A 17,259-nucleotide genomic window follows, 5' to 3' on the forward strand; every position below is an offset into this window, starting at 1 on the left:
TTTCTCATGCATATATATTGTGGATACAACACCAAAAGAGTCTCCAAGTCCACAACAAACAACAAGAGCAGACCTAGAGTCCAGGGAAATCTTTATTGAAATAGACATGAAGTGGCCAAGTGCTGCCAAATAGGCTGTATCAGGGGTTTACAACATTCTAACAAGGGGTTATAATAGTGTTTCTCACAGCAGCTCTTCACCTCACTGTCACATTTACTACCGTGAGAGTGAGGTAAGAAACTGTTGCTCCATATTATACTTTCTTCTTTTGGTATTCAGGAACTACTGATTGCAGTCTTGGATGCACATCCCTTAGCTAGGGGACGCACTGTTTTAACCCCTTGTTAGTATGTTGTAAACCCCTGATGAAGCCTATTTAGCAAAACATTGCCTTGTCGGGTCTATTTCAAACCACATAGGTCTTTATCTGCCGTTATAGACTATGTTATGTTACTATAAGTCTTAGGCTTAACTGTTCGTTGTAGTTCTGATTTCCATGGCATGGCACTTTATACAGTTTAGAAAACAAAGAACAAGAGAAATAAGGGTTTGTTTTTTTTCGCCTATATTCACTGCATATAATTCAGTATTGATTAGTTGACAAATGTTAAACATGATTACTCACATTGCTATGTAGCAGGTAGGGTCCTGGAAAGCATGAGTAACAAGTCTTGTGACTTGACTGATTAGTTCCAACTTTCAACATCCAGGACTATCAAGAAATGTCATATTGGATCAGACTAGTAGTGCATCAGGCTTGGCATCCTGTCTGACAATAGTCAGTCTGGGTCAAAGAAGTACTCAACAGCTCGTAAAAGAGAAATGAATAATTCCCCCTTGTTCTCTTCCAGCAACAAAAGGTGGCTTCTCCTAAGCCCGTTCCCATATAGTTGATAATTTGTTGATGGTCCTGTCCTCCAGAAATTTGTTCAAATCTTTTTTTTTTTTTTGAACCCCTAGATTATTTTAGAAGGTGTTGGGTAACAATGACATTTAATTAATTTTATTTATATGTTGTACTGTATTGCTAATTTTTATATGCTGTTCTGTGCAGAAGCAGGCATCTTTTTAAATTTAAATACTGACCTTGGCAGCATTTTCCAGCAACAAATTCTGCTTAGCAGTATTCATACATATGTCTAGTAAATTAATACTTGAGGGTGCTGAATTTAGAAGCGTCTCAAAGTGGCACAGTGGGATCCTGTGATTTTATCTTGTACAATGGAGTGTGAACCCTGGTGGCAATATAGAAAATTTCTCATCATTTGGCAGGATTTGGTCAATAGTATAACAGTCCTTCACTGCTAATGAAGTGTCACTTCCATGACACACTTGTAAGGAGCAGGCTTTGTGTTTGTCCCACTCAGACACAGATTTTTTTATTCTATCGCAGAGCTGCTAGCTATCCTTAATGTTCATTGTCATTAAGTCTTACTTTTTGTCCTGTCCATAAAGCAGAAAAAGAAAAGACAAGATGATTATATGATTTCCATCTGCTTGCTTTCCTAGGTGGTGGCCAATGCTGTGGCAGCTTTGTCAGAGATCAGCGAGTCTCACCCCAACAGTAACCTGCTGGATCTGAATCCCCAGAACATCAACAAGTTGCTGACAGCTCTAAATGAGTGTACTGAGTGGGGCCAAATCTTCATCCTTGATTGCCTGTCTAACTACAGTCCCAAGGATGAGCGTGAGGCTCAGAGGTAAAGGAAAGAGGAATTGGAGCTTGTCGGTTCACAACTCCAGAGATAAGTGTGAGACTCAGAGTTGTGCTGAGGGATGGGTATGAGAAGTTGCAGTGTAGCTGGCTGCAATCCAAAGGACTCTGAATAGGATCAGTGTAGCTTAGAAAGATGTTCTGTAAACCACATACTGTCATGAGTAAAAAAGGATTAAGGACTTAACTTCAAGGATGTATGAGGTCCACCTCTCCACTCTTGTCTCTCCCTACTCCCCCCCTCGGGTACTCCGTTCTGTGGATAAATCTCTCTTGTCTGTCCCCTTCTCCTCTACTGCTAATTCCAGACTCCGTTCCTTTTATCTCGCTGCACCTCACGCCTGGAATAGACTTCCCGAGCCTGTACGTCTAGCCCCGTCTTTGGCCCTTTTCAAATCCAGGCTAAAAGCCCACCTCTTTAACGCTGCTTTTGACTCCTAACCACTACTCACTTGCCCTGTACCCTTTTATCCCCACCTCTTTAATTCCCTTACCTCTTAGTTCTGTCTGTTTGCCTCTCCTATTTAGATTGTGAGCTCTTTGAGCAGGGACTGTCTTTTCATGTATGATGTACAGCGCTGCGTATGCCTTGTAACGCTATAGAAGTGATAAGTAGTAGTAGTAGTAGTAGTAGGTCCAAAGATGATGGTCTTCCTCTGTCATAGAATCAGCAAAAATAGACCAGGGACTATAAGCTGGTCACTTACAGCAGAAGGGATAATAGAGAGCTTTCTTCCAGTGAGTTTTGTGGGTTTTAAAAAATCTGTTAATTAAAGTTATGAGTGTAATTGCTTTTGAAAAAATGAATATTGCAGAAAGGTTGCTGGGGGGGGGGGGGGGGGGGGGGGGGGATAGAGAGACAGGGAGAGAGTGTGCATTATTTCTAAATGGGTTTCATTTGCTCATTCAAGCTAATACCAAAAATAATTTTGCTAAATATCTAGAGCAATATGTTGAAATAACCAGCTATTGCTGATAACGGAGAAAAAAAGTCCTCAGAAAAACAGACCCCCAAATACTGATAGCATTCTGGGCTATTTAATCACAGTTTAATATACAGTTTTTATATTAGTTTGTTGTTTGCCAACATTTCCTTATTTTTTATTATAAAGAGTTGCAGATTAGTAAGCTGTTATGTTCCTCACCTGGTTCCAGGCCGGCGCAGCCGAGTCGTCGGCGAGGCACGGTCCGGCAGAGATAGGCGGCTATCTTGGTGGTGTTTCTCCAGGATAGGTCGGCCATCTTGGGATGGGCATCTCAGCTTATGGCAGCCATCTTGGGGTTGGCCGGCTGCAAGAAGGAAGCCCATATTTGGGCGGTGTGCTTCTCTGCTGATGGGGGCAGCCATCTTGGATCAGCTGCACATGTTTGAGACTGATTCCTATACTATTTAAAGCCCTGCCTCCAGTCCTTCGTTGCTTCGGCCTCAATTGTGTTTGAGGTCCACGCCGGTGCTCCTTAAGTTCCACTGTTCCAGACCTCGGCTTGTTTCCCGGACCTCACTTGTTTCCTGCCTGCCTTGACCTTGGACTGTTTTTCACTACTCTTTGCCGTACGGATTTACCTGGCTTTTGGACTGTGTCTGTTTGCCTGCCTGCCTGTCTGGTCAGTGGTCGTGCAACCCCGCCGGTTCCAGAAGTCCTGATGGCTGCCCAAACCTGGGGGCTCAACTCCCAGGGAACAGCGGTCGCTCCCCAGGTGAAGCTAGGGGTTGTCTGGCTGCCTGACCGAGTGTGGTGTCACTCCATTCTAGCCGTGCTCAGTCGGGGCACAAGGGCTCACATTCCTCCAGTCATAACATAAGCTCACTCCTAAGCCAGGATATGTGGAGCTTGATCTTGGTCCCTCAAATTTACTGCTAATGCTTGCCAAAGCACTTTCATGATGCCAAAGAGAGTTTGTTTCTAGAGTTGGTAAGATACAACTAGGTGTGCTTGAAAATTCCTTTTGATAAAACCTTATGTTCCTGCATGTTCCATTCATTCATTTAATGATCATACACTCATTCTTCCTGGCCCCACCATACAAAGTGGGAGTCCACCTGTAACTGTGTATTTTTCTTTCTGGCACTCTGCCTTTGGAATAATTTGCCTCTGACCTTCTAGTTTGAACCATTGGACAAGAAATGGAAAAAGAGGAGGAGGAATAGCCATAATATACAAATCCGAGTTCACAGTCACATCCACAGCTGAAACCATTCTGCCACAACTTGAAATCGCCTCGGTAAGAATCAATCGCCCAAATTTACAGGAACACCTTACCGCAGTCATACTCTACAGACCGCCAGGCAACTGGCAAGACTCCCAAACCCACTTTATGGACTTTATCTCGAATACCTGTGTGTCTACCTCAAACCTTATCGTAATAGGAGACATCAACCTGCCCTTTGAAGATACCACCTCAATAAGCACCCAAGAATGCAAAGAATTCTTACAACTATGGGATCTACATGGACCAAACACGCAACCAACTCACACTAAAGGACACACACTAGATATTATCATACACAAATTCGAATCCGATCTAAACCTTACACTAACAGACACAAAATGGACACCCACTCCGTGGTCAGACCATTATACAGCACACATTTCCCTCCAATGGCGAACGAAAGACGCAATTAATAAACAAGAACGTAAAATCTACACCACGAGAGGAAAAATAGACCCGGTAACATTCTGGCAACAGATTTACCACAACGGATTTACAATAAAGGCAGAGACAAACCAATTTCTCCTAGAATGGGACGATAGATGCAGATTAATATTAGACAATATTGCCCCAATTCAAACCAGAACCTCACACAGAAAGAACTCAATACCATGGTTCAATGAGGAATTGAAAAAACTTAAACACAAGTTAGAAGATTAGAAAGTGCGTGGAATAAAAAGAAAGACGACCCCACACTTAACGCCTGGAAACAACTTCAAAGAAAATATAAATATACCATAAGATAAACTAAAATTGGACCAAACTACAAGGACACACATAAACTCTTCCAACTCGTGAATCAACTACTAGAATACCATACCAGTCACAACCAACAACAAAGATACAGCAGGAGCAGACAATCTTGCGAGATACTTCAATGAGAAAATCGTAAATCTACAACTTAAAATCCCTATCATCACCATTGACTTCATCGATCTCCTTGACTGTCTAGATCCAGACCCTGGTGTATACCCAGCAGACAGAACCTGGAACAACTTCGAGGTACTATCGGAGGATCTCATCTCCCAAACGCTCAAAAGATTCGCCAAATCCCATTGCAAATTAGACATATGCCCAAATAACCTTATGACATCCGCCCCTCAGCAATTTATAACAGACCTAACGAATCATGTGAACTATATGTTACAAAATGGACTCTACTCAAAGGAGAAAGGAAACATTCTACTCACCCCAATACCCAAAGACCCAAAGAAAAGTGCCAGTGAACTAACCAACTACAGGCCAGTAGCATCCATTCCTTTAATAACCAAACTAACAGAAGGCATGGTGACCAAACAACTCACAAACTATTTAGACAAATTCTCAATACTACACAACTCCCAGTCAGGATTTCGGTCCAACCACAGCACTGAAACAGTACTAATCACTCTTACGACTAAATTCAAACAACTGATTGCAACTGGCAAGAACATATTGCTCCTACAATTTGACATGCCCAGCGCCTTTGACATGGTCGATCACGGAATATTACTACATATCCTAGAGTACTTCGGAGTTGGAGACAACGTTCTCAAATAGTTCAAGGGATTCCTAACCACATGATTATACCAAGTTACATCTAACTCGACTACATCAGCCACATGGATACCTGAATGCGGAGTTCCACAGGGATCCCCCCCTCTCACCGACCTTATTCAACTTAATGATGATACCATTGGCCAAACTACTATCAAACCAAAACCTCAACCCATACATATACGTAGACAACGTAACGATCTACATCCCATTTAAACAAGATCTAAAGGAAATTTCCAATGACATCAACCAGAGTTTGCATTTAAGCTGAAACTCAATGCAGAAAAAACTCAATGCCTAATACTCACCTCTCAACATAACACGAACAAATTCACCACCATCAATACACCAAAACTGAATCTTCCAATTTCAGACACCCTAAAAATTCTCGGAGTTACTATTGATTGACACCTAACACTTGAGAATCACGCGAAGAACACAACCAAGAAGATGTTCCACTCAATGTGGAAGTTAAAAAGAGTAAGACCTTTCTTCCCAAGGACCGTCTTCCGCAACCTGATACAATCAGTGGTACTCAGCCATCTAGACTATTGCAACACTTTCTATGCTGGCTGCAAAGAGCAAATAAGAAATTACAAACAGCCCAAAACACTGCAGCCAGACTCATATTCGGAAAAACAAAATATGAAAGTGCTAAACCCTTACGAGAAAAACTACACTGGCTCCCACTTCAAGAACGCATCACGTTCAAAGTATGTACCCTAGCTCACAAAATCATTCACGGAGACGCTCCAGCCTACATGTCAGAGCTGATAGACTTACCACCCAGGAATGCTAAAAAATCATCCCGCACATTCCTCAATCTTCATTTCCCCAACTGCAGAGGTCTAAAATACAAACTAACGCATGCGTCAACCTTTTCTTACTTGAGCACACAATTCTGGAATGCGCTGCCGCGCAACTTGAAGACGATCCATGAACTAACCAACTTCCGCAAACTACTGAAGACCCATCTCTTTGACAAGGCGTACCACAAAGATCAACAAATGTGAACCATTACACAAATATCCAGAACTGCTTAAAGAAATTCGACTCACGAAATTAGTTTTATCATGTTACCAAGATCCTTAAGCAATACTAAATGTATATTGCTCGTTATTCTACTACCTTGCCTTACTATTATCATGTTACCCAAGATCGTTAAGCAATACCAAATGAATATTTTCTTATAGATTTCCAATATTCATAATGTAATGTAAGCCACATTGAGCCTGCAAAGAGGTGGGAAAATGTGGGGTACAAATGCAATAAATAAATTAAATCATTCAGAACCTTAAAATCTCATTACTTTGGGGGTCAGGTTAGATGGCCCAGATGTCTGTCTGAGCAATTGTGACAAATTCTGTGTGTCTTCTGTTTAAGATTATGGAGTTCCATTTCTTTTCTCAGACTGTACACTGCCTTGACTGTCACAAAAAAGATGCTATAGAAAATACACAATAAATATTATGTTAATGCACTCTTCAATATCAGTTTTAATCTCCTATAATAATCTTTATTGAATTCCCTCTTGGTGATTTATGCTTGTCATTCCTTCCTCCACTCCTAGCTATTTATATGCACTTTCCTGTTCAAGTTTCTTTGTCGCAGTCATCAGTCAGAGGGATATTTTCAGTTTTGCTCAATTTCCCTCTAAGGAAAATTGCCTTAGCACATTTGTCCAGACTAGATGCCACCTTGATGTCATCTGAGGAGGAGGTCTGCTAATTGTTGATCATTGTAATGCTAGAGCTTCAAGTCATCTACAAACAGTAACCCATAACCCAAAGAGTTAGTTAAGAGTCATGGATTGTGCCATATAAAACAAAAGTGGTGACGGTCTCTTGTTGGATCTTGCTGTTTGAAATGACACTGTCCTCCATCTGCATACTTTAGATGGAGTGCAATTTGCCACATTTTCATAGTAACATTGTAAATGACAGCAGATAGAGACCTGGATGGTCCATCCAGTCTGCCCAACAGTCACGTTCGTTATCAAAGTGTTATTGAAGCAACAGTCTAGTAGTAGTATTCCCCTCCCCCATGGAGATATATCAGACCCGCACTCGTACAGTATGAATGTGGTATAAAATATGCATACTTGCTCCTGATCAGTCTTTGCCACCCACTCCAGCCCGTCTGATCTGTCTTTTCATATACGGGGCACAAACCATAGAAGTCCATCCATTGGCTTCACTTCTCCACTGTTGGAGCTGCCATTTAATTACCACTCCTGCATAGCTGTTGAAGTTTTGTTTTGATATTATCCTTTGTGTCTGTCCCAGTCATTTTTAAAATTTCGTTACCGTTTTTATCCCCACCACTTCCGGGAGGGCATTCCAGGCATCCACCACTCTCTCTGTGAAAAAAGTACTTCCTAATGTTACTCCTAAGTCTACCACCCCACAACCTCAAATTATGTCCTCTAGTTTTACTGCTTCTCTCTCTCTGGAAAAGATTTGTTTGTAGATTAATACCGTTCCAGTATTAAACATCTGTATCATATCTCCTCTATCCCTTCTTTTCTGTAGGGTATACGTATTCAGGTCTTCTAGTCTTTTCTTGTACGTCGACACAGTCCTATCATTTTTGTTGCCTTCCTCTAGACCGCTTCGAGTCTTCTTACACCCTTAGCAAGATACAGTTTCCATAATTGAATACACTATTCCAAGTGAAGCCTCACCAGCGACCTGTACAAGGACATTAAGACCTCCCTTTTTCTGCTGGTGATTCCTCCCTCTTGTTTCACAGCCTTGAGATTCTCAGACACCATCACCCCAAAGTCTCTCTCTGTCTATGCATATCTGCTTCTCACCCCCTAGCACAGTGATGGCGAACCTATGGCACGTGTGCCAAGTCACTTTCCCTTCATCCTTCATGCTACATAAAGAAAAAAAAAAACAAGCAATCGCGGCACCACGCGCTGTCCAGTTCCCGCCCCCTGCCCCCCCTCCCCCCCGAAATTTAAAACTCATACCTGGCCTGCTCGGAGTTAAGGCGGCGTCGGCAGCGACAGCACCAGTGAAGGGCGGGACCAGAGCTTGAGAGACAGAAGGGAAGCTGAAGGCATGCCGAGCTAGTATGCTTTCCACTGGTGCTGTCGCTGCTGACGCTGCCTTAACCCCGAGCAGGACAGGTATGAGTTTAAATTTCGGAGGGGGGCGAGAACTGGACGGAGTGCGGTGCCGCGATTGCTTGGGGTTTTTTTCTTTTTATAGCACGAAGGATGAAGGGAAAGTGGCTGGGCGCGTGTGCCGGGGCGGGCGGGCGACCTGGTGCTCGGTGGGTGGGTGGGAGGGAAGAAGGCCTGATACTGGGTGGGAGGGAGGCCGGGAGGCTGGTGCTTGATGCTGGGTGGGAGGGAGGGGTGCTGGGTGCCTGGTGCTGGGTGGGATGCCTGATGCTGGGTGGGATGCCTGTTGCCTGGTTGGGTGGGAGGGAGGGAGGCCTGATGCCTGGTTGGGTGGGAGGGAGGGAGGCCTGGTGCTAGGTGGGATGCCTGGTGCTGGGTGGGAGGGATGGAGGCCTGATGCTGGGTGCTGCTGGGTGGGAGGGAGGGAGGCCTGGTGCTGGGTGAGAGGGAAGAAGGGAGGCCTGGTGCTGGGTGGTGCTCGGTGGGAGTGGGAGGGAGGCCTGCCTGGTGCTGAGAGGGAGGGCGAGCGGGAGGGCAAGGGGGAGATGAGGGTGGCTGGACATGGTGGCTAGAGGGGAGGGCAGGGGGGAGAGGAGGGTGGCTGGACATGGGTGGCTGGAGGGGAGAGGAGGGTTGCTGGACATTTGTGGCTGGAGGGGAGAGGAGGGTTGCTGGACATGGATGGAGGGCAAGAAATGAAGAAGAAAGGAGGAAAGTAAAGAAATAAATGGAAAGGAAGCCCTGGAAACGGAGTTAAGAGAACAGATAGAGAGCAGCAGAATCAGCGACTAGGACCAATATGGATAGAAAAACAAAATCACCAGACAACAAAGGTAGAAAAAATCATTTTATTTTCATTTTAGTGTTTGGAATATGTCCAATTTGAGAATATACATCTGCTGTCTTATTTTGCACTGGGTATACTGGAGCTGTAACAGCTTACAGAAATGATTTATAATGAAAAAAAGTCATGTTATTTTTTTCTCCTATACTAGTATAATATTTTCAATGATGTCTGTTTATATGCGCCATGGCTGGTGTAAGGGGTGTGGCTATCATAGGGGTGGAGTCATATGTGGTGACCCCGCCCATAATGAGTACCGGCACTTTGCGATAAATAATTAGATTTTGGGTTGCTGTTTGGGCACTCGGTCTCTGAAAGGTTCGCCATCACTGCCCTAGCACATACAGCTCTTTGCATGGTGAACTTGAGGTGCTCTACCAGTCCACAGTTTATTTTGTACATGTTAAGGCAATTTATTATCCAGGAATGTAGGATTCTGTAAAATAATCTATCGTCAATACATGGTACACTGAGATTCTGCTTTTCTTAGCCCTGGCCGTGATGGCTTTATTCAACATTAACTGGTCCTTGGTTCCATGTACTCCCTTCTTATTGCACTTCTACTGTATTGCCATGATGTTCCTGCAGTTGATATAATTATATATTCTATATTTTCAGCATCTATTGTAGTGAATAGTGTTCAGGAGAAATTTTAGGTAGCCTAGCAGGGAAAATATATCACACACACAACATTTTTAGATTACCTTCTTTTGTACTAGCTGAAATTGATGACCTATGGGTTGTGGAAACCTGTCCTTTTCTATGCAGATCTCAGTCCCTCATATAATAATTAAGTTTAATACACTTCCCCTAGCTGATTTTTCTTTCTTGAGTCACATTATTTCTAGAGGATTAAATGCTTATTGTCACAGTTCCTTGTATGTATGAGTGTTCAAATAGTATTCCTCTTTCACCTCAGCCTATGATTGATTGTCTTTGTTTTTTGTCTTCAAATCATGTAACGACGTTTTCATTTCTATACTCTGTAAGCCACATTGAGCCTGCAAAGAGGTGGGAAAATGTGGGGTACAAATACAATAAATAAATAAATAAATATAAAACTTTTAAATATGAGGAAAATTCAGAAGAATGTAGATTGCAGACCTATCTTAGATTGTCATAGGGAGTGATCTGGCCCTCCTTAAAAATTTGCAACCAGTTTTAGACCCCCTGCCAAACCAATCCTTTTTCCTTTAGTATAGGCTCTAATGTACGGGTAATAAGTACATAACATAAGTAATGCCACACTGGGAAAAGACCAAGGGTCCATCGAGCCCAACATCCTGTCCACGACAGCGGCCAATCCAGGCCAAGGGCACCTGGCAAGTTTCCCAAACGTACAAACATTCTATACATGTTATTCCTGGAATTGTGGATTTTTCCCCAAGTTCATTTAGTAGTGGTTTATGGACTTGTCCTTTAGGAAACCGTCTAACCCCTTTTTAAACTCTTCCAAGCTAACCGCCTTCACCACGTTCTCCGGCAACAAATTCTAGAGTTTAATTATGTGTTGGGTGAAGAAAACTTTTCTCCGATTTGTTTTAAATTTACTACACTAGTTTCATCCAATGCCCCCTAGTTCTAGTATTTTTGGAAAGCGTGAACAGATGCTTCACATCCACCTGTTCCACTCCACTCATTATTTTATATACCTCTATCATGTCTCCCCTCAGCCGTCTCTTCTCCAAGTTGAAAAGCCCTAGCCTCCTTAGTCTTTCTTCATAGGGAAGTTGTCCCATCCCTGCTATCATTTTAGTCGCCCTTTGCTGCACCTTTTCCAATTCTATTATATCTTTCTTGAGATGCGACGACCAGAATTGAACATAATACTCAAGGTGCGATCGCACCATGGAGCGATACAACGGCATTATAACATCCTCACACCTGTTTTCCATACCTTTCCTAATACCCAACATTCTATTCGCTTTGCTAGCCGCAGCAGCACACTGAGCAGAAGGTTTCAGTGTATTATGGACGACGACACCCAGATCCCTTTCTTGGTCCGTAACTCCTAACGTGGAACCTTGTATGATGTAGCAATAAATCGGGTTCTTTTTTCCCCACATGCATCACCTTGTACTTGCTCACATTAAACGTCATCTGCCATTTATCCGCCCAGTCTCCCAGTCTCGTAAGGTCCTTCTGTAATTTTTCACAATCCTCTCGCAAGTTAACAACTTTGAATAACTTTGTGTCATCAGCAAATGTAATTACCTCGCTAGTTATTGCCATGTCTAAATCATTTATAAATATATTAAAAAGCAGCGGTCCTAGCACAGACCCCTGAGGAACCCCACTAACTACCCTTCTCCATTGTGAATACTGCCCATTTAACCCCACTCTCTGTTTCCTATCCTTCAACCAGTTTTTAATCCACTTGGAGCCAATAGTAATCTTTAATTCTTTCCCCATCAACTAGCAGACACTGCCTATGGTATAGAGGGTATAAGCTGAACGGAAAGGCAGGTAAAACTGTAACCACCTTATTGAGTGGATTAGATTTTTATCTGCCTCATTTACTGTGTTACTTTTGTAAGCACAGAGCAGCTGACATAATTTTCCCTCCTGGTAACAGATTCATATTTTTTATTTGAGTGTGTCTTGAACACTTGCTATATTTTTTTGACTTGGTTCATCAATATTGTGAGCTTATTGGCAGTATAGTGATCAGAGGGGTTTTATCTCCCTCAGGCACATCTCCTTTGATGTGCTGCTGTTTACTCATTGAATGTATGCAACTTGGTGTCTGATCCGTATTGAGGATTCATTGAAGGAGTTATTTTTAAATTATGCTTTTTAAAATGATTCACATGCTCTTCAGTTACATACCATCATTTTGTGCTTTTGGTTCAGTTAGTGTGTGAGGCAGTTTCTGAGGTTCCTGCTAGTGGGGACCATTTTTACCCCAAACACTGCAGTGGCGTGAATGGCATTTTAGACAGCATGCCAGAAATTTGGTGATCAGTTTGCACAGTCGGTTCAGAAGCATTTCTTCTGTCTGATTTCAATTAAATTGTGAGGCACTGTCCCTTCCTCATTCTTTGGTACTGAGCAGCTGTATGTGCCTGGCAGCTAGCAGCCACTTGGAATCAACAGTTCATCAAGCTGATACTAAAACAAGCTGCCTCTTCCCCACAGATTCCCTTGCCTTTGTATGCTTGCAGCAGAGCTATCTAATAGCAGTGTGTATGAGTGTGGTGTATGGTTCTCAGAATAAGTGTGCAAGTTGACATCTGACGACAAGCCCCTGTCCATGTGGACAGTAAGCATGAAAAGTGGTATGATTACAGCAACAGTGGCACCTGAGCATATGTTTTTTTTTTTGCCTTTTCTAGATCATCAGACACTCAAGCTTACATAAGAGCATAAGCGTTGCCATACTGGGACAGACCAAAGGTCCATCAAGGCCAGCATCCTGTCTCCAATCCAGGTTTGGGATCTTGCCGGGTACTTGTAACCTGAAGTACCCGGCAAGATCCCAAACCAGTACAATACATTTTATGCTGCTTATCCTAGCAATAAGAAGTGGATTTTCCCCAAGTCCATCTTAATAATGGCTTATGGACTTTTAGGAATCTATCCAAACCTTTTTTTAAACCCCACTAAGCTAACTGACTTTACCACATTCTCTGGCAACGTTGAGTGAAGAAACATTTTCTCCGATTCATTTTAAATTTACTACTTTGTTGCTTCATTGCGTACCCCCTAGTCCTAGTATTTTTGGAAAGAGTAAACACGTGATTCACGTCTACCCGTTGCACTCCACTCATTATTTTATAGACCTCTATCATATCTCCCCTCGGCCTTCTTTCCTCCAACCTGAAGAGCCCTAGCCACTGTAGCCTTCCCTCATAGGGAAGTCGTCCCATCCCCTTTATCATTTTCATTGTCCTTCTCTGTAACTTTTCTATATCTTATTTCAGATACAGTGACCAGAATTGCACACAATATTCGAGGTGCGGTCTCACCATGAAGTGATACAAATGCATTGTAATGTCCTTGGTTTTTTTTCTATTTCTTTCCTAATAATACCTAACATTCTATTTGCTTTCTTAGCCGCCACTGCACACTGAGCAGAGGGTTTCAACGTATTATCAACAATGACACCTAGATCGTTTTTCTGGTCGGTAACTCCTAATGTGGAACTTTACATCACGTAGCTATAGTTCAGGTTCCCACATGCATCACTTTGCACTTGCTCACATTAAATGTCATCTGCCATTTAGATACCCAGTTTCCCAGTCTTGTAAGGTCCTCTTGTAATTTTTCACAATCTTACGATTTAACAACTTTGAATAACTTTGTGTTGTCAGCAAATTTAATTACCTCACTAGTTATTCCCATCTCTAGAACATTTATAAATTAAAAAAAAACAGCAGTCCCTGTACAGACCCCTGCGGAACTCCACTATCAACCCTTCTTCTTTGAGAATACTAACCAACTACCAACGACATTAAAAAGGGCAGTGGTTCGCCCTTAGCTAAAGAAAAACAACCTTGACCAAGACAAACTTGAAAGTTACAGGCCAGTATCCAACATCCCGTTTCTAGGGAAACTCATAGAACAGTCTGTGTTCAACTTAATGATTGGCTAGAAGAGGGAAACAGGCTAGATCCATGTCAATCTGGATTCAGACCCGGTTATGGAACAAAAATGGTCTTCGTATCCCTACTAGATGATCTTCACAGAAACCGAGATGAGGGATTTGCCTCGATTGTTAGTACTGCTAGATTTCTCAGCAGCTTTTGACACTGTGGATCATGATATCATGCTAGCACAACTGACAGAAACAGGTATCAATGGAAAAGTTCTTGCCTGATTCAGATCCTATCTATCAGACAGGCAACAGTCTATAATGTTTGGCAGCAATTCACCACCATGGACACTGACCTGTGGGGTACCACAAAGCTCGATACTGTCACCTATTCTGTTCAACATCTACCTTAAGCTGAGCTGATCTGGTCAATGGACACTCAGTTCTACATCTATGCAGATTGTCCCGCTTGTGGCCGTGCCAACCCTCAGACTTACCCTGTTTCTGGGAGTCAGTGTCTGTGCTGGCTTCTGCTTGTCTCTGTGTCTGTGTCTGTCTTAGGTTCTCTCTGGCTCTGTGTGCTGATTGCCCTACTGAACCTCACCTGTGTGGGCTATGCCTCTTCCAAGATGGCTGCCGCCTCTTCCTCTCTGCCAGTATCCAAGATGGCTCCCGCTGTTCCTTCCTATGGGATGACTGCTCTGTGTGTCAAGCCTCTGTTTGGTTGCAAGGTGATTGCTGCAGCTGTGGCTCTGGTGTTGAAGGGCTTTATTAATCACTTGAAGACTACAGTCCTGGCCTTTGCATCTCATCTAAAGGTCCTGGTGTATAGAGTGCTCTGTACACAGTTTCAGTGTTTGCTCTGTGTGAGTTTCTATGTTTGTTTAGACTAGCTAGCTTAGGCACCGTGTGGCTTGTAGCCTGTGTATAGCTTTGCTAGTGCTCTGTGTTTGTGTAGACTAGCTAGCTTAGGCACCGTGTGGCTTGTAGCCTGTGTATAGCTTTGCTAGTGCTCTGTGTTTGTGTAGACTAGCTAGCTTAGGCACCGTGTGGCTGGTAGCCTGTGCATAGTTCTGCTAGTTCTCTGTGTTTGTTTCCAGTGCATGACTAGCTAGCTTAGGCACCGTGTGGCTTGTAGCCTGTGCTTAGCTCTGCTAGTTCTCTGTGTTTGTTTCCAGTGCATGACTAGCTAGCTTAGGCACCGTGTGGCTTGTAGCCTGTGTATAGCTTTGCTAGTGCTCTGTGTTTGTGTAGACTAGCTAGCTTAGGCACCGTGTGGCTTGTAGCCTGTGCATAGCTCTGCTAGTTCTCTGTGTTTGTTTCCAGTGCATGACTAGCTAGCTTAGGCACCGTGTGGCTTGTAGCCTGTGCATAGCTCTGCTAGTTCTCTGTGTTTGTTTCCAGTGCATGACTAGCTAGCTTAGGCACCGTGTGGCTTGTAGCCTGTGCATAGCTCTGCTAGTTCTCTGTGTTTGTTTCCAGTGCATGACTAGCTAGCTTAGGCACCGTGTGGCTTGTAGCCTGTGCATAGCTCTGCTAGTTCTCTGTGTTTGTTTCCAGAGCATGACTAGCCAGCTTAGGCACCGTCTGGCTTGTAGCCTGTGCGTAGCTCTGCTAGTTCTCTGTGTTTGTTTCCAGTGCATGACTAGCTAGCTTAGGCACCGTGTGGCTTGTAGCCTGTGCATAGCTCTGCTAGTTCTCTGTGTTTGTTTCCAGAGCATGACTAGCCAGCTTAGGCACCGTCTGGCTTGTAGCCTGTGCGTAGCTCTGCTAGTTCTCTGCGGTTGTTCCTAGGGTTAGACTAGCCGCCCTTGCTAGCCACTATCCCAAGACTGTGTTTGTTCCTAGTGTTAGACTAGCCGCCCTTGCTAGCCTCTATCCCAAGTCTGTGTTTGTTTCCAGTGCATGACTAGTTAGCTTAGGCACCGTCTGGCTTGTAGCCTGTGCATAGCTCTACTAGTTCTCTGCGTTTGTTCCTAGTGTTAGACTAGCCGCCCTTGCTAGCCACTATTCCAAGACTGTGTTTGTTCCTAGTGTTAGACTAGCCGCCCTTGCTAGCCACTATCCCAAGACTGTGATTGTTCCTAGTGTAGACTAGCCAGCTTAGGCACCGTCTGGCTTGTAGCCTGTGCATAGCTCTGCTAGTTCTCTGTGTTTGTTCCTAGTGCAGACTGGCCAGCTTAGGCACCGTCTGGCTTGTAGCCTGTGTAAAGCTTTGCTAGTGTTCTGCGTTTGTTTCCAGGGCATGACTTGTTAGCTTGGGCACAGCTTAGTTGTTAGCTGGTGTATAGCCTTCCAAGTCTCCTGAGTTTGCTCTGTGTATGTTCCTGTGTATGACTGGTTTGCCTAGGTATAGCGTTCCTATTAGCCTGGGTACAGTTTACTAGTCATTGTGTTGAATCCTGCCGACTGCCAGAACCCGGACAGTCCCTGCTTGTCTGCCTTGCCTTCGCCTAGGTGCCAGGGGGCACTCCTGGATCTTCATTCCTGCTGTTCCTGTAAGTCCTACCGGCTGCCAGAAGCTTAGGGCTCAACCCTCGGGGAAAGGCAGTCAAGTGTAGGTGAAGCCTAGGTCCAGGGTGTTCCAGTTCCGCTCCAGTGTGTTCCAGTCCAGCGGGTTTCACTCCTGTATGTTCCAGTCCAGTGGGGCCACTCCAGCGTGTCCAGTCCAGCGGGCCCCACTCCAGTGCGCACCCGTCCGGTGCGTTCCAGTTCCGAGTGTTCCGGTGTAGCACTCCAGTCCGGAGTTCCGGTCCAGTCTTGTTTCCTCTCTAGCTGGAAGGTGATTTTGCCTGCCACTGCCGCTCCACGGTAGTGGCCTATGGACTCACAAACCCCGCGCTCCCGGGGAAGAAGCCTGAAGGTATGCCAAGGTCCTCGAGAGCGCGGCAAGCGCGAGAGACGCGACAGGATGCAAAGGCCATGAGTTCGGCGAGATCATCAGTCCAGGTGGGCTTCATGCCCATAAGTTCGTGCCCTACGGACAATCCGAGGGGAACTTCTGATTTTTTTTTTGATTCCAAGGACAGCCTAGTTTCTTTTTTAGATCCCTATTTAAGGCTGTGGGAGTACCGAAAGGAACTTCTGTCGAATCCAGCCTTTAAGGCTACTCCTGAAGCAGCAGCGGAAAGAAAGCGTGTCTACTGGAGTCTGGTCCACTATAACCCAGTTTCTGACATGGATTCGGCTATCACGCTCTGCGAGTACCGCCTCAGACTTCTGGAAAACCCAGCTCTGCGGGATACTCCGGAGGCTGAGATCGAAAGAAGACGCCGGGGACTTCCTCC

The 17,259-nt window shown here is 44.2% G+C and overlaps 1 protein-coding gene across 2 annotated transcripts in view; it reads left to right on the forward strand.

The window, feature by feature from the left end:
* The window catches only part of AP2B1 (adaptor related protein complex 2 subunit beta 1), a 383,465-nt gene that overhangs the window by 102,409 nt on the left and 263,797 nt on the right, over positions 1 to 17,259 (forward strand). For both annotated transcript variants that reach the window (XM_030222393.1, XM_030222392.1), the window contains one exon: positions 1,510 to 1,700. In XM_030222393.1, the coding sequence (XP_030078253.1) occupies positions 1,510 to 1,700 (191 nt within the window). The remainder of the gene's footprint in view (positions 1 to 1,509; positions 1,701 to 17,259) is intronic.

This window comes from Microcaecilia unicolor, chromosome 13 (assembly GCF_901765095.1).
Source record: "Microcaecilia unicolor chromosome 13, aMicUni1.1, whole genome shotgun sequence".
NCBI lineage: Eukaryota > Metazoa > Chordata > Amphibia > Gymnophiona > Siphonopidae > Microcaecilia > Microcaecilia unicolor.